This window comes from Lipophrys pholis (genome assembly GCF_963383615.2).
Source record: "Lipophrys pholis genome assembly, chromosome: 4".
Lineage (NCBI taxonomy): Eukaryota > Metazoa > Chordata > Actinopteri > Blenniiformes > Blenniidae > Lipophrys > Lipophrys pholis.
The window spans coordinates 19,102,043-19,127,018 of NC_137637.1; the positions used below are offsets into that span (position 1 = coordinate 19,102,043).

The 24,976-nt window shown below is 42.1% G+C and overlaps 3 protein-coding genes across 3 annotated transcripts; 1 reads left to right on the top strand and 2 right to left on the bottom strand.

Annotated features, from left to right (window-relative positions):
- Positions 1-1,106: 1,106 nt before the first annotated feature.
- On the bottom strand, positions 1,107-12,967 carry ccdc3b (coiled-coil domain containing 3b). Its single transcript, XM_080460643.1, has 3 exons — positions 12,170-12,967; positions 6,495-6,669; positions 1,107-2,890 (listed from the first exon to the last, which is right to left on the bottom strand). The coding sequence occupies exons 1-3, from the start codon at positions 12,526-12,528 to the stop codon at positions 2,609-2,611; spliced, it is 816 nt and encodes a 271-aa protein (XP_080316769.1). The 5' UTR covers positions 12,529-12,967; the 3' UTR covers positions 1,107-2,608.
- Positions 12,968-14,896: 1,929 nt separating this feature from the next.
- sys1 (SYS1 golgi trafficking protein) lies at positions 14,897-19,244 on the top strand. Its single transcript, XM_080460705.1, has 4 exons — positions 14,897-15,070; positions 16,363-16,622; positions 16,718-16,785; positions 17,106-19,244. The coding sequence occupies exons 2-4, from the start codon at positions 16,464-16,466 to the stop codon at positions 17,344-17,346; spliced, it is 468 nt and encodes a 155-aa protein (XP_080316831.1). The 5' UTR covers positions 14,897-15,070; positions 16,363-16,463; the 3' UTR covers positions 17,347-19,244.
- Positions 19,245-19,737: 493 nt separating this feature from the next.
- LOC308109130 (neuritin-like) lies at positions 19,738-24,289 on the bottom strand. The gene is made up of 3 exons (XM_080462508.1): positions 23,915-24,289; positions 22,996-23,149; positions 19,738-22,164 (listed from the first exon to the last, which is right to left on the bottom strand). The coding sequence occupies exons 1-3, from the start codon at positions 23,964-23,966 to the stop codon at positions 21,936-21,938; spliced, it is 435 nt and encodes a 144-aa protein (XP_080318634.1). The 5' UTR covers positions 23,967-24,289; the 3' UTR covers positions 19,738-21,935.
- Positions 24,290-24,976: the final 687 nt, after the last annotated feature.

Sequence of the window (24,976 nt, forward strand, 5' to 3'; positions counted from 1 at the left end):
ATGATGTCTCTAAAATCAGAAACATGTTGGCTCAGATTGATTTTGAGAGAGTAATCCATGCATTTGTTACTTCCAGAGTAGACTATTGTTATTCCCGATCAGGGTTTCCCAATAGCTGCTTAAAAGGTCTTTAATTGATCCAAAATGCTGCAGTGAGATAATTGCAAGGAACCAGCAGGTTCACATCAGCGAGATCACATCATTTCAATCTTGGTTTCATTGGCTTCCTGTTAAATCTAGAATGGAATCTAAAACCTTTGTTTGTTTTAGTTTGTTTTTTTACTTATAAAGCTGTTACCAGCCAGACTCCGTATCTTAACGAGCTGTAAGTCCCATATTGCCTCAGAAAAACACTTTGTTTTCAGACTGCGGGCCTGATGGAGGTTCCTACGTTTTCTAGTAGTGGAATGGCAGACAGAGCTTTCAGCTTCCAGGCTCCTCTCATGTGGAAACCGCTCCAAGTTTCATTTAAGGGTTCTGATACAGTCTCTACTTTTAATGTTATGCTTAAACCTTTTCTATCTAATAAAGCTTATAGCTATGGCTGAATTAAGGCCACCCTGGACCATATTCTAGTTAAGCTGCTATAGATCTAGATGGCTGTGAAACCAACACTGAGCTTCTCTTCTTTCTTAGTCTTCATACAGTGATTTTCACCATCACATTTCACTAAGATTCTGTCTCTTTCAGCATGATGCTCACGGCCTTTGGCTTTTACCCCCAAGACTACTTATCTGCTGATGCTACTCATCCTGAGTCAGGGTGACTCAAGATGATCTCTCTCTCTCTCTCTCTCTCTCTCTCTCTCTCTCTCTCTCTCTCTCTCTCTCTGACAGTCTGTTTATTATGAGTCCATTTGTTGCTTTTTAGTTGTGTCCCACCCAAACCAGGGTTTGTATCCCTCCCCATAATCGACAATTTGTCTTTGTCGTATCCTTTACTCTCCTTTAATCCTCTATCCTCTACCGAGACAGCAGAAAGCCACTGCTTCTGAGTCTGGTTCTGCAGGTTTCCTCCTGTGAAAAGGATGTTTTTCCTTTCCACTGTTGTAAAAGCACATTGGAATGACCCGGACAGATTGAATTAGAACAAGTCCAAACCAGATTCTGTAAACTCAAATTCTTTGAACGTGATATTTTAAATAGAATTACATTCCTCAAAAAGTATGGGGGTGGTGATACAGGGGAGGCGTTTAGTAAATGGACACTTTATAGTTTCAATGTGCCGGTGACTGCCCAACAGAAACTGTTATGGCGCCTAAACATTACAACTCCTCTGTGGTTGTCCATCCATCTTCTATACACACTTCATCCAATTCAGAGTGGAAGGAGCCAGTCCAAGCTGATTATGGGTGAGGGAATGACACAACCTGGACAGGTCGCCCGTGTATCACAGTGCAAACGTAGGCGATCACAAAAACCTGCTGGCAATTTAGAAATACCAGGGACAACATGCAAACTTCACATTGAAAGGTCTTGAAAGTGGTGCTGGGATGTTCTCGTTGTGAGGCAAGAGCAATAACCCTTTATATGAAAATCTGACTGATGCACATATTGTAAGAAAAACAATCAATGTGACAACTAAAGCTTTTGTAGAAGTTAATTTATTTAAAGCTACAGTAACTACTACAAGTGTAACTTTGTCAAATGTTTATTATATGTTTATTTTTTATTTACTCAAAGAAAGCAAAGTAATCATAAAAGCTAATACATAAGCCTTGGAAATAGTAACTTTTTATTTCTGACACAGAAAAAGCCCATCCTGAACCATGCCAGGCACACTGGCTGGGACTAAATGGGTGCTCAGCACCCTATTTTAACAAAAAATTGACTTAAATTCAGCATAAAACAAGGTGGAACATGTGTAATGTGCTCAAGTGAAACATTGTAAGCATGTGAAAAGTAAAGAAGATATCACAAATTTAGAAGCAATGTGTCTGACACTTGCATACACAGAGAATACTGTATATTCTCCCAAAACTGTCATATTTTGCCTTGAGGTCTTACAGATTGTGTACTTGAGAATTCAAAATGAACTCAATACGCCACATTTTGTGAAAGACATAAAGTAGCTCTTCACACCTTTCTGTCCCTTTAATTAGGGGACTCAGACATCCTTTCAATCTATATAAAAACGTTGATGCAAATATAAACTGTCAAAAACAACATTGGATTTGAAGCATGTTGACGTGTTGTAATTAAGTTTGATTATTAACCAATGCATGTGTCCCGCACGAAAAAAACAAAAACAAAAATACATCAGAGAAGACATTCAGTTTCTACATTTTCTACTTCTCTTGCTTCAATGCATCTTCCAACTGCAAAGATTGATCGTACTACTGCGTGTACAATGTTTGTGCTGTCGTTGGTTTAACGAAGAACAAAGGTAAAAGTTGCAGGTTAGGACAAACAACAGGATAAGATATTGAAAAGAAGAGGCTCGCCCCCTAAAGAACCGTCCCTAAGTCTCAAAGACATTATTCAACTAATCTGAATTGTTGCTTCTGCTGCAGCTGCCATGTGAGCCTGCCTTTCTCTTACTGTTCAGGTTGAGCTGCCTCTCATGCTTCATATGGAGAAGACAATAGTTTACACTGAACACTGAGGCTCTAGTTTTTCAGCTTCTTTTTGAGCGGTTGGTTCTTTCGGTCCTGTCTGGTGTCCTGATCGGGGTGAGTTTGGGGCGTCCTTGACTCGTACAGCTGTTTGAGGCTGATTGTCTGTTGTTCCTTTGAGTTTTCTCGTTGGGCCTGGCGAAGCTGACGCTTCATGGTCTTCACTTTTTCCCTCAGGTGGTCGTTGGCTTTCTCCAACGAGCGAACCTTCAGGGACAGAGTCCTCACCCTCTCTTCCTCCTCAAACAGAGCCTTCTGCACCGTGGAGCACAGCAGCTGAAAAAACACGTGGGGAAGACCCATTCGTTAATCCTTCGACAGAGGATGAGAGCAAATGTAGGAAAAAATGAAATGAGCACGACATGAAAATGATTCCTCGTAAAGTGAAACTTCTTTTTTTAATGCACATGAATGCCACAAGAACAATTTAATTCGAGTCTCAGTTAACTTATTTATTTTTCCTTTGTTGCCAGAGGTGGCACACTTTTTAATGTGTGGAGAAAATAAGAATTATATGTCAGTCATAGTTGATAAACATTTGACAAATATTTACTGAAATTTATTGTCTTATATTCGAAAAATGTCTTGATATAGGGGGGAAAAAACTCTCCCTGAAGTCAAAGATTAATGTTGTATGTCTCTTTTTCCATATTTGAGTATTTCCACATTAAGTACTAATGTCTAATAAAATAATGTGTTGCTGTAACAATTTTGTGTATTTGGACTTTTGATGGGACAAAATAGACATATCTGCAACCTGAGCTTAGTTTAATGGACACAGTGGATATTATCAAATATGATGTCAATGGGGCAAAATAAACTGTGTGTTAATGTTATCCTGAGTATTGTGAAGAATCGGGGATAATGACTCCTGTGTGTAAGTATTAAATGTACAACTACTGAAAACTACATGTCTGAAAACATGAAGTGTGAAACATCCCCAGTCAGTTTGGATTCACTAACAAAACTATGCATTTGGGTTGCAGGTGAAAGACAGATTACTCAAAGAAAAGCCACACATGTACAGGGCCCACATGCAAACTCCACACAGAAAGAAATTTTTCGCTAGTTTTCAACCTCGAACTAGGGTGCAACCACTTCATCCTCCTGCAGGGCCATTTTGTGTGAAATCATATTTGGAGATTTCTCCCATGGCGGCTCATGCTAAATACTGCCGTCACAATCAATATATTTCTGTTACTTTTTTTGATGTAGCACCTGACAGATCTGCTGGTTTTGATATGTGAAGTGAATTTCCTTCGGATAAGTGGAACCAGACACCACTCCTGGCAAGCCCTGCAGACTGATAACCAGTGCCAACAGTTCATGAGTCTTGCAGCATATTCCACTATTCACGTATGAGTGAGTCAGAAAATGAGAGGAAACTCCTGAAAACTTAAACATTTTTAGACTTTTTTTTTTTTCTTCTCCGAACTGCTTTTGGTAGAGTCCGACATGATATATCAGCTCTTTATGTAACAGTCTATTTATATGAGCCAAAGACAACACAGCAGTCCAACCTCAGGTGGCCACTGTGATCAGTCCGAGGTACGGGAAGACATGACACAACATACTCTTTCTATTTCAGTAGGACACTGCTGTGAGGTGAAACCCTACATGCCTGTGAACTGTGACAGACAATCTGACTGCCTGGACCTTTTCAAGGTGAAAATATGAGGTCCAGATGCCTCCGACTGCACGCCTGTCTGCCTGAGTGTAGATTTCCTCTGCAGAGCCTAATGCTTCCACATGGCCCAGCGTGAAACACTGATGTAAATTCTCTGCCATCAGATAGCAACCGCAGAGGGTTTTGAGGAAATGTTAAAAATGTGTTGCCGGCTGCCAGCCCACATCACTGGTTAGTACATTACTTGTAATTTTAGCCGTGGATTTTTCCCAAGCGCTTGCGCTTTTGGCCCGGAGGGACTTCTGTGGAAGGACGAAATTTTATAAAGCAAAGAAGGAAATTTCGAAGCAGAAGGTGGGAAACAGGACATCACTGGGTTGAAGATCCAAACTGAAACTGTTACTACCATATAAAAAAGTTTGATAGACAAAATGATCTAGGAAAAATAAACCAATTAACACTCTGAGTTGCTATGGCAATGTACCCGAAAACACACTGACATATTCAGTGTCAGTGACACGAACAAATCATCACAGGGGCTTTGAGGCAATGGCATGCATGGTGTGCAACAATGCTTAGATTGAGAGGTTTATGTGAAAGGAACGTCCACATGGGTGTCAGGACCACCAGCAAATGGTCTCTCCTTGCTTTCCTGTACTGCATTCTGCTGCTGTGTCTCTTTCCCGTGTAAATACTACAAATGCATATGACTTTCTGCACTATGGGTAACTCTCCCGGAGTCTTATCCACATTCATTCTCACATTTTGTATCATATTAATGTTTTCAGCAGTATGTGCTGCTGGAGCTCTTGTGTCATGGGCATGACAAGAAAGTCCACAAGAGAAACAACAATACTCTGAACAGATGCAGCCGAGACAGAGATGTTATTAGAACGACAGAAACTTCACATACAAAGTATCTCACATTTTCCATTGCACAATTCTGTCTGACAGACTTTCCTGGCACGGTGAAATGCCTCCATCTTCCAAACCTCAGATGTCAGTTTGTGACCGATGCAGGTTGAGTACCCACCGTATCGTTTCTACTCAGTCACACGCCGATCAACTCATGGTCAAACTCTGCACACGCAAAGTCGCGATATAACATTTTATTTACAGCCGTGATCTTCACATCCCGTGTGCTGTGGTTAGTTTCACCTTCATTTCCACTCATCAGCACCTCGACAGGACTGTGAGAAACATGAAACTGTGGGAAAAACCACAAATGTTTAAATAATGTTGTTTTTTTTCCCCCCCAGCATTTGGTGTGAATTCCTAATATAACCCTAAGCCATTTAATTCACTTGAGTTGACATTGGAATAGATGACATGCATTCACTGACCGAAAAAAAACACTTGTTCGGTACCAGTAGAAACACTGTGTTTCTATTTTGCGAAGAACAAATCTAAACAGAGAACTGATGTCAGAAAGCGGCGCTGAGTATCTTTATTTCACTCTGTCATTATGACTGTAGACCCGACTCAAACGTTTGCTGTTGATGGCAACTCAAGAATCTGTTTTCCTTCTCTTTACTTGTGCAAGAGTTTTGCTTTAAAGCAAAGTCAGCAAATGATTGGAAACAGACAGCAGAGAGCTGACCTAAATCGGGGGGGGGGGGGGAGAGATTATGCCAAAGGCTTAAATTCATTAGAGGAGATAAAGCAGTGGTGAGTGGCTGGAAACCATTTGTTGCAGGAGGGTTTATGAAATCAAGCAGCTCCAGATGGTTCACTGAAGTTTAGGTCCAAATGAGCTTTGGTTAATCAAAGTTTTAGATTAGTAGCAGTATGAGTGTGAAGCAGAGATTAGGTTTATTGATTCAGCTCAGTTTTAAATAAATAAGTTTGAGTTTATAATGTATTGTATCTTCTTTTATTGTTTTTACTTGAACTGGTGATTGTGTTCGTGGTTTTTTTAAAAGGATTTTTCCCCGGCACACAGTGACTTCTTTGTCTTGCCAAACCTCAGAAAAGGTGCTTCTGGTTTGCGATGGATTATAAACACATGAACTTGCCAGATTCTTCACAATATTCATTTGCAAACAGCAGGCTGCAGCAGTGAATCCCCCTTTGAATGTCCCACATCAACTTCTAACTGCAGCGCCTGATTGCACTTTTCTCTCTGAAGTATATGTGAGGCCACCATGAACCTGAAACAGCTGCATCAGAAAGGTACTGCGAGTGATATACGACTCTGAAAGGCCCCAAACACTCCGTCACGTCTTGTGCTGGCGGTTTTGAGTGTCTACGTACCCGGCTATCCTCCTGAGCCTCCCACTCTGGGGAGAAGCTGTGAACTTGAGTTCCAGGTGTGCAGTTGGAAAACTGGAAGAAGCTTGCAAACATGCGGTGGTTCTCAGCGGTGTCAGGAAATATTGGGTCCTGGAAGTTTACTCCATGAGGGACAATGTTGTAGTTCTCATCCATCCTGCAGGGCAGAAAAGGGCAAAGCAGGCGACTGAGATAAGTAAAAACAGGCACTTGCACAAACACATAATATTTATGCAGCTCATAGTTAATTGTCATCAGGATTAAATTCAGAACGAAGCAAATATTTATACCTGTGTAACCCAAACCCATTTTCACCGACTCTTGGATGATTTAGTTTAAACAGCACTGGATGAAAAATAGACCTACATACGGTCCGTGGTGAAAGTTAAAACATTTTTGGGAATTGTAAACAGGCTTTGGTACATTTTCATGTAAATTCAAGCACCATGTGGATTATTCAAACCAGCACGTTACGGGCCAAAGGGAATTTACGTTATGTGTTTCATATCTTTAGGAACTCTTAGAGCATTTCCATACATCTGGATTCCATCTTGTTTCCCTTGAGCAACATCAAAAGACAGTCTGTCCCTGTCACAGACTGTGTGTGTGTGTGTGTGTGTGTGTGTGTGTGTGTGTGTGTGTGTGTGTGTGTGTGTGTGTGTGTGTGTGTGTGTGTGTGTGTGTGTGTGTGTGTGTGTGTGTGTGTGTGTGTATACGTCTGCATGTGAGCGTGCTGAAAGCACGAGGACGCTGACGTTTGGTTTCAACAAACGATGTCAAAGGTCAGATATAATCAGACTGACCAGGAGGTCCCATGAATTGTGGGTCCAGAGGAGCTTGTCTGAGCTCTACAGTGGTGAACAGAGCTCCTGAAAAGTAGAACGACGAAACGACAAAGTAAAGCTAATTTGTGGTTGAAGTGGAGGATTCATGACTTGGTGCGGGTCTCCTATCATCAACAGTGATTTTAACATCAATGGATTCGGTATCACAAACAAATAAAGAGCTCTTTCCTTGTTCACCAACAGTGTTGGACACGTTACTATAAATGTGTTTCATTTATTTAATACGGTTCCTAGATCGTTCTTTAAAAATTTGTAATTTGCCAAACTAACTCTTTTCATTGTTATAGCGTAGCTGCGTTGTTGTGACACATGAGCCTCGATAGCAGCGCTGACTCATTAATTTACATGGAAGTCAGGTGGTGTCTCACACTATTATGGTCTGTTTGAGCTATTCAGTCATTATTATCATTGGTATTTACGATTTTCAAACTTCATTAATTATGACTATTATTATTGTCACTGGTTATTAATTTCATGCATACTAATATGAAATATCAGAACTAGTGTAACTGGATAGGGAAAGCAAGGTAGACTCCATCAGCAAACAGGACACCTGTTGAATGTGATTGTGATATCTGTGATGTGGAAAATTAGAAATGAACTGGTTTGAAATTGAACAAGAGTAGATCAAAAATGGAGTAGATTTACCAATTTAGGCCATTTTTAAAATATGAGCATGTCCTAAGTGCAAATATTTAAAAATAATATATATATGTCTTTCATCATCAATAATATACTACTTTCTTTTTTTTTTTACTTTAATATGATGTATAATAATGTAGCATTTTGTGCTGCATTATTATCGGATGGGGAATTATAGAATTAAAGATCTCTTTACTGAAAATAAATTCGAATCACTGCTTATACTTCAACTTTTAAGTTTTTTCTTTATTGTGAATTATGTGTAGGTTTGCCAGCTTCACAAAACACAATTTCAACCGTTCAAGTCCAACACAGCATCCTCTTCAACAATGTCCAACACCACAACTACACAACTGGACAAAAACAGCTCACGTGTTCTAACTGAGCATCAAAGCCCGTATTTGAAGAAAATGTAAAGATTTATTTCCTCTCTTTCATGTTGCAGTATTGCATTGGTTTTCTATCACAAAACGAAAAGGTTAAAGGACTTGTGAGAGTGAAATGCAGGCTAATGTTTTCAAAGCAAACATATCTGAAGCAAAACACTCGATCTGTCTCATTTAAAGGGTCCTGGGGGAGATCTTCAGTCGCATTTTTCTCGGGGCTCTCTGGCCTCTGATTCTCCCCGTCCAGAGAGCTTTCGCTCATGATTGATTGGAAAGACTATTTCAGTCTGAGACTATGCTTTGGCAGCGTTTGCTCCAGGAAATGGACACGAGAGACTGTGAGAGAAATCGTCAGCACAACTCACTAATAAAACATCTGGGATTTGGTGATGTGGAGTTGTACCATCAACAATCCCTCAAAGCTCCAAACATAGCTCGCGATAAGGATTCTAAAGTTAGCTCATTGTTCCCAGAGCACGACATGCAAAGACAATTTCTTCAGGGAAAGGGGGGGAAACAAAACCACTGACGTATTTCTCTATGAATGTTTGGGAGCGTTGGGAGAAAATTCCCATTTTCGTAACTCAATAATAAAGTAAAGGAACTATTGGAAAATGTGTGTATTTTCCTTGTTGCTAACGAATGGAAAATAGCTGGAGCTTCGTTGGAAGATTATAAAGAGAACTTTGAGTATAAACAACTAAGGGGGTTACAATTGCACTAGATCAATGGCTGATTCAATTAAAACTGTTGCACATAAACGTTTCCTATACACACTTCAGAGTCAAGCGGCTTTATCCAATTGAAACTACGATGGGTAGAAGTGATGGAACTCTGTGTATGATGATCAAAGTTGATGTAAAGTGCACATCCGATTGCTTCCCACGGCTGGAACTGTGTGGGCATGTTTCCTATGTAACGCCACCACACAACACCTGCTGTTTAGAAAAAAAAAATGGCAGCAGCGAAGTGCTGTGGTCAATGCAGGACACATCTCAGTTCTTCAAAGTATCGACTCTTCTGGTCATATTCTGAACAAGGATAATGTGTCTTTGCAGTTCCCCAAAAAAAAACATTCGACTTGTTTAGACTGGCTCAGAAATCATTTCTTTAATATTGGTGGTTCGAACAGATAAAACTAGATGATGGATCATTATGGGATTCATCCAAAAATGTAATCTTGTGTCGTTCTTGGTGCAGTAAAAGCCACACATCAATCTGACATTCAGTGTTCAGGCAAACAGAACAATTAAAACATACTCAATCAGATTGGCAAAAGCATCGCCATGGAAACGCAGCTACTGACCCTCGAGGAGTTGCAGTTGTGATGGCAGCGAGGCACGTTAGAAAGTAAGGTGCCATTATTCATAGTTACAAAGTCCACATAGAGGAGGATTCAACAGCTGACAAAACTCTTTTAGAAAGTGAGTGTTAGAAGATGCTCAGTGTTAACAGGACGCTGTTAACTGCCAATCTCACAACAAAAGTATAAATAACAGAAATACTCAGAGAGCAGAAATGAATAGCAAAACCCCCTAATAGGTGCATTTTTTCAAATACCCATTTGAACTATGTCTGGTTTCCTGTAATCCTATATCCTTTAAGCTAAAGTCTGCCTGCAATAGAAGACGTGGGTAAACATTTTCGGGGGGTTCCCCTCCATTATTCCCTTAGTAAACACTGACAAAGAGCACTGTATTGGTTTACTGGGATAATTATTGCTTCTTAATTATCTTCAGGCTTGCACGCAAACGTGAGCTCTGCGGTGACTGTCTTCAGGAGGTTTTCAGATACTGGTCATCCTACAGGGATAACGTTCAGACTTTTTCAGCTTCACAAGAGCAGACAGAAAAGTCCTCCGTGGAAGTGTGATTGACTCAAGACTAGCGAAAGTCCCACTGAAATCTTTTATGTGTTCACCACACACAGGCCGTGAGCACACACGTGAGTGTGATTCTGCATATATGATGCATAACATGTGCTCTAAAAAAAAACCAAATTACTATTGTTGTTGGCAGAGCCTCGTGTGGAACGGCCGAACATTAAACTTGAGGAATGTTTTTCAGTGCCCCTCTATGAATATCTACCTCTTCTTCTGTTTAAGGGCAGAAATATCGCTGCGGCCTGTCGGCACACATTCAAGTCAGCGAAAGACACACTGGTGTGTTTCAACGGGACAGAAAAGGTGGCCCGCTGAACGCCGGCGTGCCGATAACTCTCCTGAGTGAAAGTTCCTTTGAAGGAAAGCTGTTGGGAACTGTCTGGCTCTGTAATTGCACTGGCTGGAATGCAATAGACATATCCTGAGTAACAGTGTTGTTTCTGTCCAACACAGACATTTCACAATTAACCTGCCACATCGCTCTTAGGAATTACAAGGGAAAACTTGCTGGTTGGACAAACACAATGTAGACCTGGAACCAGGCAGGCGTCACAAAGAGAAAAGGTCTGAGGATCAGTACTCATCATCAAGCCTTTGGTTGAACCTTTGATCGTATTTACTTCATTTCCAAGGCAAAGACGAGAAAGGGAAGTCTGAATATGATTGCCCGACAGACAAAAAAAAAAATCTACCTTTACATTAAACAGGGATTCTGTTCAGATTGTTTGCTTTAGAAATGAAAGAAATAAGAACATGCGATGACTCAAAGTTTTCCTTGCATGGATAGTGTCAGAGAGGTAATTGTGGACGTGTCGTCAATCCAGCTCTGGCCTTATGTAACGCGAGCATGTTCCAGGGAAGGAGAGAGACTGCACAGAACTATTGTTAAGGTGGTCTAATGTAGTCCTGACCTGATCAAATCAATGAGTATGTGTCCTGTCTTTGTAGCTGTACGTTAGGTTGTATGTTTTGAATAGATGATGTTAAGAAATCATTAAAACTTAAAAAAAACAACCTCTCACCAGTCTGGTTCCATCATATCTACAGAGCTGTCAGCACCACATTACCCCAGATAAAAACTTTGCTCAATGTTCCTACAGTTTCTAATTAGAAGACGAGCGTTCAGCGATCAGACTCTTTTGGTTGTGCAAACTGCTCCTAATTTCACTTTGGGCAGTCTCCCCTTTGAAAATCAGGATTCATTTCCCCATTTGATGAATCTTTTAGTTTAGGGCTGGCACAGGTCATGCTGTGAGCACTGAGCTCATCTCCTCTCAATCCTCATACAGTCAGATTCAATGCATGTAAACTTTATGTGTTTCTCTGGTGGTCTGGTTTCTAGGATCTCTTACTGTGGAGCTGATAGTTTGTGATGGCGCCTCCGACCCTCCAGGTCTGCACCGAGTACTAGCTTTCTGTCTGATGTCAAGGTATTATCATTGTTGTTTATTTGTTGTTCTATATCTTTATCATCCTACCATTCACTGACTGCAAGAAGGAAGCCCCCACCTCCGAGTCTGTTTCTGGTCAAAGACAGCTGGGCTGTGGAATTGCTCATGTTCTACATATTTAATTTTAAGGTTAAGCCCATGAGATGATGAATCTGAAATAATCCTTCATAAATAAAACTGAAGTGAATTGCTTTTATGTTCAAGTTGTTTTTTTGTTGTTGTTGTTGTTGTTGTTTTTTAAGTCAATCTACATGAAGCCTGAATAAATAAGGCGTGTATAACAAATTTACTGGAAGAACTGAAGCCCTGAATGAAAATGAGAGTTTCCGGAGTCCCTTTACGCAAAACCAAACTGATCTACCCCTGGTGACGTGTTTTTGTTTGACTGAATCATGTTGATGCAACTAACAGAAATTTGTCACCATGGCAACTAAATTGGTTTGTGCTTCACCTGAGAAAGAAGTAGTAGTTGTTGTTTTTGATGACGCTGTAGGTGAAGCAGGAGAAGTAGCCCAGGCCGGTGACATTAAACCTGGAGCCGGCGGGGACCTCCAGCATGCTGCCCCACGCCTGGTCGCACAGCAGCTCGATCTCTGCGGAGAAGAGCAGGTCGGTGTCGTGCTGCCACGGCAGGTAGTTATACACACTGTACGACTCCTTGTGCAGGGCCAGCACCTTGGCAAAGACGATGATCTCCGCCAGCTCGGCTCGGCACGCTTCTGTCTGGGGTCTCCAGTCGTGGGGGAGCTGACACCCCAAACTCCCGTCAGGACCGGCCGCAGCCAGGAGAAGCGCAAAAACAATCCACATGGTGCGTAAAAGAAAGGGGAAGGTGTGCGTATCCCTGAGGCGCACCGGAGCGCGCACAGCGCCGGTGATGAATGAAATCCCGACAGAAAAAGAAATGAAGAAGAAAAAATAAATAAAAAGGTGCAGGGCTTTTACCAGTCGCACATAATTCCACTGATGGAGACTTAACTAACATCCAAGTCCACAACAAAACGGCTCACTATGATGAGTTTTACCAAGCCTCACTTTCTTCAGGAGGATCAGCCCATTCACAGCATCCTCCGCAAAAAAACCACTCTCACCTTTGTGTGGACATCAGGAGGAGCGGTGAAAAACACCTCGAGCAAGCCTGTTTGCCAATTTTACAAAAAAAGATTTTTGAAAACCATCGATTCGAACCTCAACCTTCAAATCTCGTGAAATTATACAGCGTTTGATAGAACAAAACCCTCGTCACTGCAAACATTAAAGACTTGAGGTTTGAATTCAACTTTAGGACAGACCAGTGGCGCCCTCTGACGTCTGTCAGCGGAGCTGCACGAAGATGCCCCACCACTGGGCCAAACCTGAAATACCCTAGAGAGTATTCCAGATCATCGATTCGGATAAAAGATTTATTTTGGGCTCCATTAGGACCGATGATAAAACACTCTAGTGCACTCTTCGCTCGGGTAAAGTATGTCGTGAATATTTCAACAAATATGAAACATCCAAACAGACAAAAGCCCAAAAGAAACTTAATGTGGAAAGTAGAAAGATTTGAAATTACACCTCAACAGTAGGTGTCCAGGGGCCAGTGGCGCAATGGATAACGCGTCTGACTACGGATCAGAAGATTCTAGGTTCGACTCCTGGCTGGCTCGATAGTTTTGAGTCACTATCGATTTCTCCACATGACTTCAACTGTTGATCAAAATCTTCATTCATGCCGAAGTACTCGACAATTTCCTGACAGCCAAAACTGTGGGATTATGTGCCCATGAAAGATTATCCTCAATCCATTCCATATTACTGCAGATCAGAACATTCTGAGTTTGGCTCCTGGTTTTTAATTTCATACTGATACAAAGAACAAAAGTTGTGATTTTTCAAAGTCAGAACAATTAAATAAGAAATGTGTGGGTGACTTAAAACCCGATATACCAGAACTTATTTGCCTGAAGATGTTCAGGATATGAAATATTTTTGAAATGACTGCGTTTGTGTTTATGTTTGCCCAGTTGAAAAGAAATGGGTTCTTTTTTTCTTGTTTTTTTTATGAGTTTCATACATTTGTTGTATGGTACTGAAATAGCTCTTTCCATGGCCACCTTTAAGTGATGTCATCAAGATTATCTTCGCTTATAATCACATTCCTCTCATCTGTTGGCAAGAAACCTATCATGGAAAACCTTCTGGAAGACAAAAATGTGGGAATAATTGGCCACAACAGTTTAGCATGGGCTAGTGGCGCAATGGATAACGCGTCTGACTACGGATCAGAAGATTCTAGGTTCGACTCCTGGCTAGCTCGGTTCTTTTGATCTATAACCAATCATCACAAAATGAACATGAATTACTCCTTCATTGAATTGATTGTGAATTACCACATAAAATGTTTAATTTCAATAATATTATGGTTTCTCATTGTCTGCAGAGTCATTGACCCACTATAGGTGAAGTCGGCATGTTTCGCAAACGAATCACTGTCAAAAGAATTACTTCCTGACACCCTGAAACCCTGACAGTCAGAATTGTGGGAATAGATGACATCATGACTAGAGCACGGGCTAGTGGCGCAATGGATAACGCGTCTGACTACGGATCAGAAGATTCTAGGTTCGACTCCTGGCTAGCTCGGTCTTTTTCGTTCTTCATGAATCGAAACACATACATCAGGCGGCCAAGATTAACACACGCCTACAGAAATTAAGTCTGCGTCCACCATGTTTGAAGATTTTCGTTCTAATTGTGTAAAAATGTATCAAAGTATCAGCCGATCGTCATAAAAAATAACTTGACGGACTCAAAACATGTCTATATTTGTGTCACTTTGTAGTCCCAAACCGTTTGGAGAAAAATTGGTATTAACGTGACAAATTGTCCGGATTTTTGTTTCCCCTCTGGAGTGTTTATTTGTTGATTACAATAACAGTAAGCCCTTTTACTAACTTTCAGAAGCATCCGGAAGATAAAACCAAGTAGCTTTCAGAATAAAACTTCATACCGCGTTTAAAAAATATCCAATTTCTCCAAATTCAAGAAGAGTGCTTATGTTGTGTGGGATGTGACGAGTTTATATTTCTGGAGTGGGTGTGTTGAAGAAATGCAGCAGGAGACATTGAAGTTGCAGTCAGTAACACGTTTGAATGTTTTACACTGAAAGGATGGTCTGAGAGGTGAAGTTTTTCTTCCGGCCCTAGTTTCCGTGTTGTTAACCCTCCGCTTCGTGTCCACCCCCGGCATTGAACCAGGTCCACTAAGGTCTACAGGCCCAGTCCACACGGATTCCAGGGTTTAGAAAACCTCGGCCGGCTGCAGGGAGTGCTGCTGATCCAGCAGCGCCAGCGGATCCGTCTGTCAGGTTCGTGTCTCTTGTGTCGAAAGTTCCCTCTGGAGGAGCTTGCTAGCTGGCTGAGTTATCGACGCTCGTCTTGTGTTCGAGCTGCTTAAACTTTCCGTCGAACACAAACAAGAAGCTTCATGTGGAGAAAACAACCGTGTGAGCTGGTGTTCGCGGTGTGTTCGGCCTCCGTGTGACGGTGTGCTTGGAGTGATTCGCGGCGCTTACTGGGCGGCGTGCCGGTTGTAGCATTAGCTTTAGCTCATCCTTCAGTCTGTGTCGGTGGATCAACTGCAAAATCTCATTTACTACCATTTTGGAGCACTTTTCATTTTATTCTGCGTAATTCCTTTTTCAATTTTACTCACACTGAAGTACAATTCACAACAAGTAATCCTATTTATCACCGTAGAAATAATAATAAGATGTGCCCAGAATTTGATTTGTAGTTTTGCCACTAACTCTGCTCCGCCTGCCTCTGTCGTCACAAACAGATGTGACTCGTACTTTGAGGATTAGTTTGACTTTTTTTCTACAAGAGCACCATTGCATGTACTTGAGGAGATAAACAGAAATGAAACTGAAGTTTCACTTGACTCTATTGTTTCATTTGGCTTTCCTCTCCTGTAGTCCAGGAGCCGAACTGTGACCAAACTGTCTCCAACCACTACATGTCCATATGAATTATACATGTGATCCCTTGAAAGTAGCTGACTGTATATGTTAAATCCACATGCCTATATTTGATTTTGTATTCAAACAATAAACACATGCATCAATAATGGACTTAAGTATTTAGAAAAAAATCAAATTGGAAGTTCTCACCCGTTTTCCTCCATCGTTTAGCCTAAATAGGACCCTTGAATGTGAAACTTGATCGTTGCCAACAGAGAGTCTGCATTAGGTTATTGCAGATCTACTGAAAGTGAATACAGGACAAGAGATACTCGCTTCCATTGCAAGAACATGATCGTATTGATTGCACTGCTAACAGTGATAGTTATGGGGGGAGAGGTCATTCTGAACTGTTTGTTCATAATAATCACTTCAAATAAATTTAGAATCAAAATATCTGTTCTACTTGATACATTTAAAAGTTATAAAGGGTGTTCTTACCTACTTACCTCCTTTGTATTGTTTCATGCCACACTCACACCATATGACAGATACTCAGGGTTTCTTTTTCCAGCGCTCACATTTAGGCAACAGTTGCTTCTGTTTTCGATTGGCTTTATAATGACAGCTATCCTTTTACACTTCTACATTCTATCAACACACCAGATGTGCAATAATTGAAGATTTTTTGATTCCAGGTTTTGAAGTGGCACATCGGTCGCACTGGATGGGCCAGCTGGTATCGGTCGGGGCCAGCTGCTAACACACTTCAGGCCCGTACATATACCATCAGCCAGCAATGGCCAACTTCCGCAGCTACATCTGGGACCCCGTCCTCATCGTGTCTCAGATCGTGCTGATGCAATGCATCTACTACAGTTTCCTGGGCCTGTGGCTGGCGGGAGTGGACGGCCTCGTACAAAGCAGTCGGTCACTGGACCAGATCTTTAGTTACCAGGTAAGTCGGAAGGGATTTTTTTGGCGGGGGAATAATCTTGGTGTATGATTTATCAATCTTGACACGTTTGTTAAATCTTTGCTGTGCCTCGGCAGGTCCTTGGCTTTGCATCCCTGCAGGGCAGACTCTCGATGATGGCGTTTATCTTGAACTCTCTGACCTGGTGAGAAATGTCTTCAGTCTTTTCCTCTCTGGTAGGGTGTCATGACTAGATTGATAGCTTAAGGCTTTTTCTGAGTTCTTCTGTCCCTTCAAAAAAAAACTTTTAGCTTTCATTGAAAAAACAACAAGGTCTGCTTATGAAAAGCATGCATGAAAAATCCTGTCAGCAGCGACTGCATAGGAATATGGGGTTTAAATGTTTTATTTACACAGGCTAAATACCCCTTATGGATTTTTGGGGGCAAGAGATGAACTTTGACATATTTACACCAGAGTCTTATCAGATAGCACATCGTCTCTCTCTCTCTGTCTCTTGCTCAGCGCTCTCGGTCTGTGGTTCTTCATCCGTCGAGGGAAACAGTGCCTGGACTTCACCGTCACTGTGCACTTCTTCCACATGATCTGCTGCTGGATCTATAACTCCCACCCCCCCGCCGCTCTGTCCTGGTGGCTGGTCAACGTGGCCTGCGTGGCGCTGATGGCCGTGATCGGAGAGTACCTGTGCATGCGGACTGAGCTCAGGGCCATTCCCGTCAACAGTGGACCCAAATCTAACCTGTGAAGACTCTTGGACGCCATACAGACAGTGTGCGGAGGGTTACGCCTCGAAGGAGCGGTTGAGGAAGATTTCCCACTTTGTACATGTTGGATTGACATAAATCTTCTCATCAAGTGACTGATGGAATGAACGGATCTATTTATTCTCAACTGCCCATTGAGATGTTGGACAGTATTACCTGTAGCATATTGATATGCTTGTTTTAATGCTTTTGGAAGCAATTTACGCTCGTCTTTAAACTTAATGACTTGTAGGTCCGGCTTTTTGTTGTAGCAATGACGTTTTCTGTTAACATTAACGTGACCTGCTTAAGTAAAACGTGTCCCACTGACCGGGGTAGGCTTCCTTCGACACTTCTCAGAGCCTCTTCAATGTAACGTTAAGTTACAAGATTGGTGTCGAGGAGGGACACCGTGTTCGGTAAATTCAAAACACAGGAGAGATTTCTTCCTCGCGATTCAACTCATTGTTGATCAGAATTTCAAATAAATCATATTTGCTTTTCCCTATCCGGGTACGGTTTGTACATTCCGTCTCAAACACTCATTATTGGCGTTTCTTGTCGGCTTGTAGAACATTTCACACATCCAGCGCTGCAGTGTGGTCGCATCTGGGACAGTTTGACATCCACCAGCTGCGTCCCTGTTTCTGAGAAAACGCTGTTTGAGGGGATGCGACTTGAAAAGGCTGGGATGTGCAGCGTCGACCATTTCTTCTTTTTTTTTTACCCCTATCGTGACGGTTTTTTTAAAGTTTTGTCTAAATTGCCACGGTTCAGTCTCTCGTTTGTAAAAACGTTGCAACCTCTACTTGTGTATCTTCCCTTTTCTCTGGTGACGAGTGCGTGATGGTTCAGATGTTTTGGAGAGCTTTTCTCACTCACTCCGTGCTTCTCTAGGACACATCCCAGCCATTTATTTTACTTTCACACACTGGAAACTGGGAAGTAACTAACACGTTAAAAAAACAACAAAAAAATGTAACCCTCCATCTCGCAATGACTGGTTGCATGGCAACAACGGCTTCTTTTTTCCAATAAATCTTTTTGTTTGCTTTAAAATACTGCAATGGAAATAGGAAACTGTTGGGCTAATTCCATTTCTTTCTTCACCTAAGCACCCAAGTATATTCAGTGAGTGGTCCTCATTCCCATTCCTGCTTTCCACAAAGATATGCAATGTTTTTGGGAGTTCGAGGAAAAGGGAGGTCATTTTGTTCACTCTTTCACATTACCACTATACCATAAAAATGTGATTGAAAGCATCTTTAGATTTACTTTCCGTTTATCCTTTTACTGCACTTGTTCAGCCCCAGTTTGGCTCTCTGGTGTAGTTTAAAATTCCGAGGCCCACACAGTCATCGATGTGCCTGTCCCAGCTTCAAAGTGAGAGAACGTGAATAAAGATCCCCCCCCTAAAAAAAAAAAAAACCTGTTTTTTTTTTTTCCACCCTCATGACTACTCTCAGCTGTTTTTGTCTCAGGGACTTTATTAATAGCTGCTTCGATTGATTTTTACATGGAACGCCACATTTTTGTATTGTTTCCACTTAATTCTTTTAAAATGATTTATTTAAATACAAAGAGCTCAATGGATCAATCAATGTCAATTCAATGTCTGGTCGAGAAACGTCAACGAGTGCAAGTGTGACCCCCCCCCCCCCCCCCCCCCGCATTTTAAAGATTTGAAGGTTCATCTCAAAAATTAGAATACAATGGAAAAATTTATATTTTCCTTATTTTTATTTTTTTCTTAAAGAATGAGAGTAACAACTAGGATTTTTTTTTTTTCTACTCACAAAATATTTTAATCCTTTTACTATTCTCAAACTATTTCATTTGATGAGCTTAGGTGTGTGTACCAGGACTGTGCAATTATTACAAATAAAGTTTTAAAAGCTTGAAAGGAGTGTATAAATAACTGACTAAACAATTATTTGAAATGCACGATAACAAATAGACGGCAGCACGTCCAGATCCTGTCCGGTGAAACAAGAAAAAAAAAAAACAGTTGCTCGTTATGCTTCAGACGTCAGAAATAGGTCATCGAATGACGGCGATGTCTTCCCCCACTCGTGGCTTTTCCACCTCGGGCCGCGGCCCCTCATTTTCTCCCGCCACTGCCTCTGCAGGAAGTGTCCAGGTGGGGAGAGGCAGATGGGAGCGCACTAACGAGCTGGAGAAGTACTAGTTGCAACTCTCATTACGAACACTTCGCTTCGGGGGGAGACCAAAAACAGAAAGTGTTGTCAATGAGCTGCATGTGCTCAGGGTCTGATTAGAAGTGCCACTATTTCACTGCTTTGTGTTTCTATATCTGTGCTGTTTTTGCCAAAGGTGATGCTCTCACTCACTCTCTCTCACTCTCTCTCTCGCACACACACACACAGACACTTCATGTTTAAATATGGTGCTTTATTATTACAAACATGTCACTGTTTCCATATATTGCTTTACAACAGTCTTGTGAACGATGTGCTTATTGTCAGAACTGACAAACACGTGGATACCGAACGCGTTTTTACATTCAGGTGTTGTTTCCGTGTTTGAGCGGTCATGAGTGTACATTATTGTGCTTCCATGTTCGTGATCACAATCATTTGCATGCTTTCTTCAACGAGTCCTCTCTGAAGACGTGACTGTACATATTGCTCATGCTTTGAGGACGTCACAACTGTTATTTGTGTCTTCACCATCAGACGCACAATGGACGACGTGGTGCTACAACTCTGAGACCCTGAACTAAACAGAAACGAGTCGTATGAGCATGCGAGTGTGGTTACGGGAGGTGGGAATTTTGCGGGGTAGTAAATCTGCATAACAAAGGATTTTGTTTACACTGAGGAGCGAGCCCCGCTTCATGCACAGATCAAGACCAACGCACACGTTGTCCAAGGTTGAATTTAACCATCTTTTTTTCTTCTTTTTTTTTTTTCCACTCCAAAGCGTCGTCACAACAATTTTTCATGCACTTGGGATAAGAGCGATGACAAGAAATGAATAGGAGCAAAGAAATTATACACGGTTTGATCATTTCTAATAGGACCATCGGTGTTGAGGGGAATTGTGCAAATATTGGTACAGATTTTTGTACAAACAAGATGAACAAAACAATCTGACGTTCTTGTTTTGCCCTGAAACGTGTTGATTGGAAAAGCTCATCCGAATATCGATTCAATACGACAATTGGTGTCCATTTTCTATATAGACTGGATATCGTACTGAACACACGGCAACAAGCTACGGCACTGAGCTGCTAGTCTTTAGGGTGAGTTTACATGTTCTCTGTGTGCCTGTGTGTGCTTCCTCCTGTTGATTTGACTTCCTCCCACTGTGCTGTACCAACACATTTTAGATTAACTGGTAACTTATAATTGCCCATAGATGTGAAAGTGAAAGTGAGTGTGATTTGGGTTTGGGTGGTGCTAATAAATTGGCGATCCTCATATAAAATCGAACACATTTCTCCATTACAAATTCGTTAAATGCTTAAATCTGATAAAGTGAGTAAGTATAAGCCTTTCCCATGCCGTGTGTGACTGCAGCAGTTCAATACGTTGACGTCACATGTAAATCATCACTTGCAGATGAGTAAGTTCACACTATATATCAAAGACTCTTCAAACAACATTTAACATTCACACTTCATACCACGAACATCAATTCCTGTGTCATGAGGGCGAGAACCTAACTGAAGCGTGACTCCTGGGTGGCAGAGGTGTACGATGTCTGGTTTTTGGTGTCTTCATAGCAGCCGTGCAACATCAGCCCCAGGGGGGCTGGATGTCTTGAGGGAAACAGAGTCAAAGGTTGTGTACAAGTTGCTTGATTGTCACTCAACTCCCAACAGTTACTATAATTCAAAACGAGCTAAAAGGGGCTTATTGTACGTCTGAACACTGGTGTAGTTGACTGGATTTGGTCGGATCAAAACCTGACTTGGTGCTTACATACAGTGTGGCTCAAAGGAGTGTTTGGATCATTTTGTTATTTCGACACTCGTGTGGGAAACTGTTGCACATCCGATGTAAAAGGACAATCTGTTTTCATGACAAACTGTAACAATGCATGGAGCTGGTGCTGGACACGATCGGGAGGAACGTTCACTGTCGGCTTTCAAAGCGACCCTTGAACTGAACTGCATGAGCCTCACAAAGGTAGTAAAAGGTGCGTGTTGTGCTGGACTGCATGAGATTGTACAGGTTTGTGTGATAAGGTGTCTGCGCCTTGTGTTGAAGTCGCACTGAGCCACAGGTATCTCTCTGGAAACAGAGCTGGTCATACTTTGATCGCATCGTATCTGAAATCACTTACATTTCTGTAAGTTTCTTCAGCACTACACCAGTTTTGAGACGTATGGGGAGAAAACGCTGGAGTATTTTTATTTTTTTTTGGGGGGGGGGGGGTGATTTCAAACATAATTCATCAGAGTAAATATTGACTGGCTTGCAGCAGACATCCATGGCTCTGTGTCAACGCAATCCTTTAAATCCATTAAAACATTTGTCCCGCTTAAATCCTTGGCTTTAAGTTTGAACCAAACCCCAGAGAGGATCCCCCTTCACCTCACCCTCCCACCTGCTCCCCGCCTCCTCTATAAAAAAGACCAGTTGCTCCGGGTCATGACCAGCATCAGCGGCAGGGTGAGGGCAGCGGGGGACCAGCTCATGCTGGGGGAGGAGCTGGGGCTGCACAGGTCAAACAGACTCCCCTGGAAGCGGATCTTCCTGGAGTCCTGCCTCAGCGTCTCCCAGATGGAGCTGACTTCCTCCTGACAGTCGGACAACGCCGTGAGGGCACACGTATGGAAAGCTTCCCAGTGGCTGTGGCAAACAAAGAATCATCATCATCGTCATCTTCACCACGTTTGACATTCCTCTCAGAATCCACGGTGACAGCAGCATGCAGACACGGTCTGACTCTTGTGGATTAATTCGCTTGCCAATAATCTATCAGTCAAACGGCTACGATGGGCTTCAAGTAAGTCGGGCTTTAATTACCATGGCAACTGCATCCGAGAGTGAAACAATATCACAGATGATATTACAAGTGTTTTTTTGTTTTTTTTTGTTGTTGGTTTTTTTGTTTTGTTTTACAGCCGAAGGCATAAGTGTAAATCTTTGTCGATATACAGAGCCGGGGTTTTAGAGTGCGTGCAGTAACAATGACAGAAAGCGTCCCTAGAATTTCATTACTGCTGCAGCAAAGTCATAAATTATTTAGCACAATAGCTCAGTGTCTCACCACCAGTCATTCCTCCAGTCTCCCTTGTACAGAGAAGTTACTGTGCAACACCAAAAATGACAGAATTAGCAGACGATGGAAACATGAAACCAATTTTTCTGCCTTTTCCCTAAATTTCATATAAACTGAGATTATGGGAGCTGCTCTTAGGGATGCCATGCATGCCTGACATTGTGAATTATTGCACTCCATCAAACCATATGTGGAGCTAAATTGTTGGGCTCTTTTTGTTTAAATTTCCCGATGGATGTCAGTTGTAGTGTTGATAAATGTTATAGTACGAATTTTTATTTCTTGTCCTCTCTGGTTCATCAGTTCTACAAACAAGCAAGAAAACTCCACTGGGAACGACAACAGATACTGGCTTGTTCACACTCCCATGCTGATAAAAAAATTAAAGTTATTATCACCTGCACACAGCTGCCACTCCCCGCTCACTGGTCACATTCTCCTGGTAGTTGTCCATGCTGTCGCCCAGCTCCAGGACACACACGGAGAAGTCCTTATAAACGTTCTCACAGCTCACATCTGCAGAGTCCCCTGACACCAAGAGGGACAGGAACACTGCAGAGACAGAGGACAACTTTTATGAGCTGTATCGTATGCCCGCGAGATGTGTGGAGGCAAAATCCCTCAGACTTCCAGTGGGACAAGCTGCGTTTTTTAACGATGTTGAGGTCACTTCCACACCCTCAGTAGATCCAGAGAGCACTTACAATCATGACAACCTGTGTGCACAACTCGCTTTTCATGCATTTACCACTCTGTCATAGTGTAACGGCGAGAAATCTATATTCCTCCTGAACTCCATGTTAGATGGGTGTCAGTAGGCGGCGGGCTGTGGAGCAGATGTTACCACAGATTGTCTTTCACACTGCAGCCCATGCATTTTTATCCCCCCCCCCCCATATAGGGTGCAATGTCCTATTATTTACAAATTAGGAGCTAGAACATGGCCCCTACTAAATGTTTTTGTCACGCAGACAAAGCACAAATAAAAGAATAAAATATCAACACCACATAAATGACACATATAATTGAAAAGTGTTAAAACTGTTTAACTGTGCAGGTGTTTAACGGCCGAAAGCTGCAGACTGAGTGCAGACACCCAGTATCTCGCTCATCTCCGGGTGTACTACGAGCAGTTGGCCGAGGTACAGGTCTCATAAGCACCGCGCAGCACTGATGGAGATAAATAAAGATCACATCTCAGCAGACACATGATGGTGCGGGGAGATGAGAAAAGATCTCAGATGTGCTTTTTCTGTGTCAAACCCTCCCGAGTGGCTTGCAGCGACAAACGAAAGGAGCTCTTGAGATGTCTCTTACCCAAGGCGGAGGCGAGGATTCCTCCGATCTTCGTCGACATGAAAAATCCCATATCATCCCATTTCAAGCTGGGCGGAGGGCGCGGGATGCTGCCGAGGCGCTGAGCGGACGGATCCGAGGACGGAGGAGCGGAGCGGAGAGGCGCGGAGCGGCGTTGACTCAGCCGGAGCTGATTAGCTGCCCATGTCTAATGTGTGTATCTCGGTGATTAAGCGGCGACAAACACTTTGCTCGGTGTGTGTGTGTGCAGTCTTTTCCCTGCTCTGGCCCGAGTGCTGACGTTACCTGCCCCCCGGCGCGCGCTGAGCTCATCTTCGCTCTCGTGCGCACCGGACAGCCCCCCCCTCTAACCAACTCCCTCCATCCCGCCACAGTGAGCCACCTTTCCTCACCTCAGTGTTGGCATTTCTCCCTCACTGGCCATTCGGTGTGAGGTCAAAGATAATCCCAAAAGTGCGCTCAAAGAATTAAATGCAGGAAATCAATTCTTTATTCAACTCCCTACAAATCATGTGTGGAAAAAAGACGAATGCAAAATATTTTGAAAACAATATTCATACAAAAAAGCCCCACATACATCTGAATAATAAGAACAATAATAAGAAGAATTATTATTATTATACTTTTTCATTATTGCAAACAATATTTCATTAAAAAAAAAAAAGCCTGCAATCTAGTACTAATGTTTTTATGTGAAATGTTACAATATCTTCCACAGTGATGCTGGATTTTTTTTTTCCCCGTACTATTTCAATCCCTGCAATCTATTACATTTGGGTGAATTAAGATTAAAAAAAGAAGAAGGAAACCACACAAACCAGTAAACAAAGGCAACAATAGAGCCCTTTCACCTCCAACGGGGCTGTAGTGGTTTGCACTGTCAAAACCAAGAATGTTCTGAGTTCGAGTCCAGGTGGGATTGAGAGTTTTCTTACCTCCGGTTTCAATTTGAGGAAAATGGTGACATTGGTGAATGAGGTGGATGCTTTCTGCTCGTGCCAGTTGTGGCCATAACAGGGGCAAATAAAAAGCTACGCCTGCACTGTGGAGGGAATAATAAAT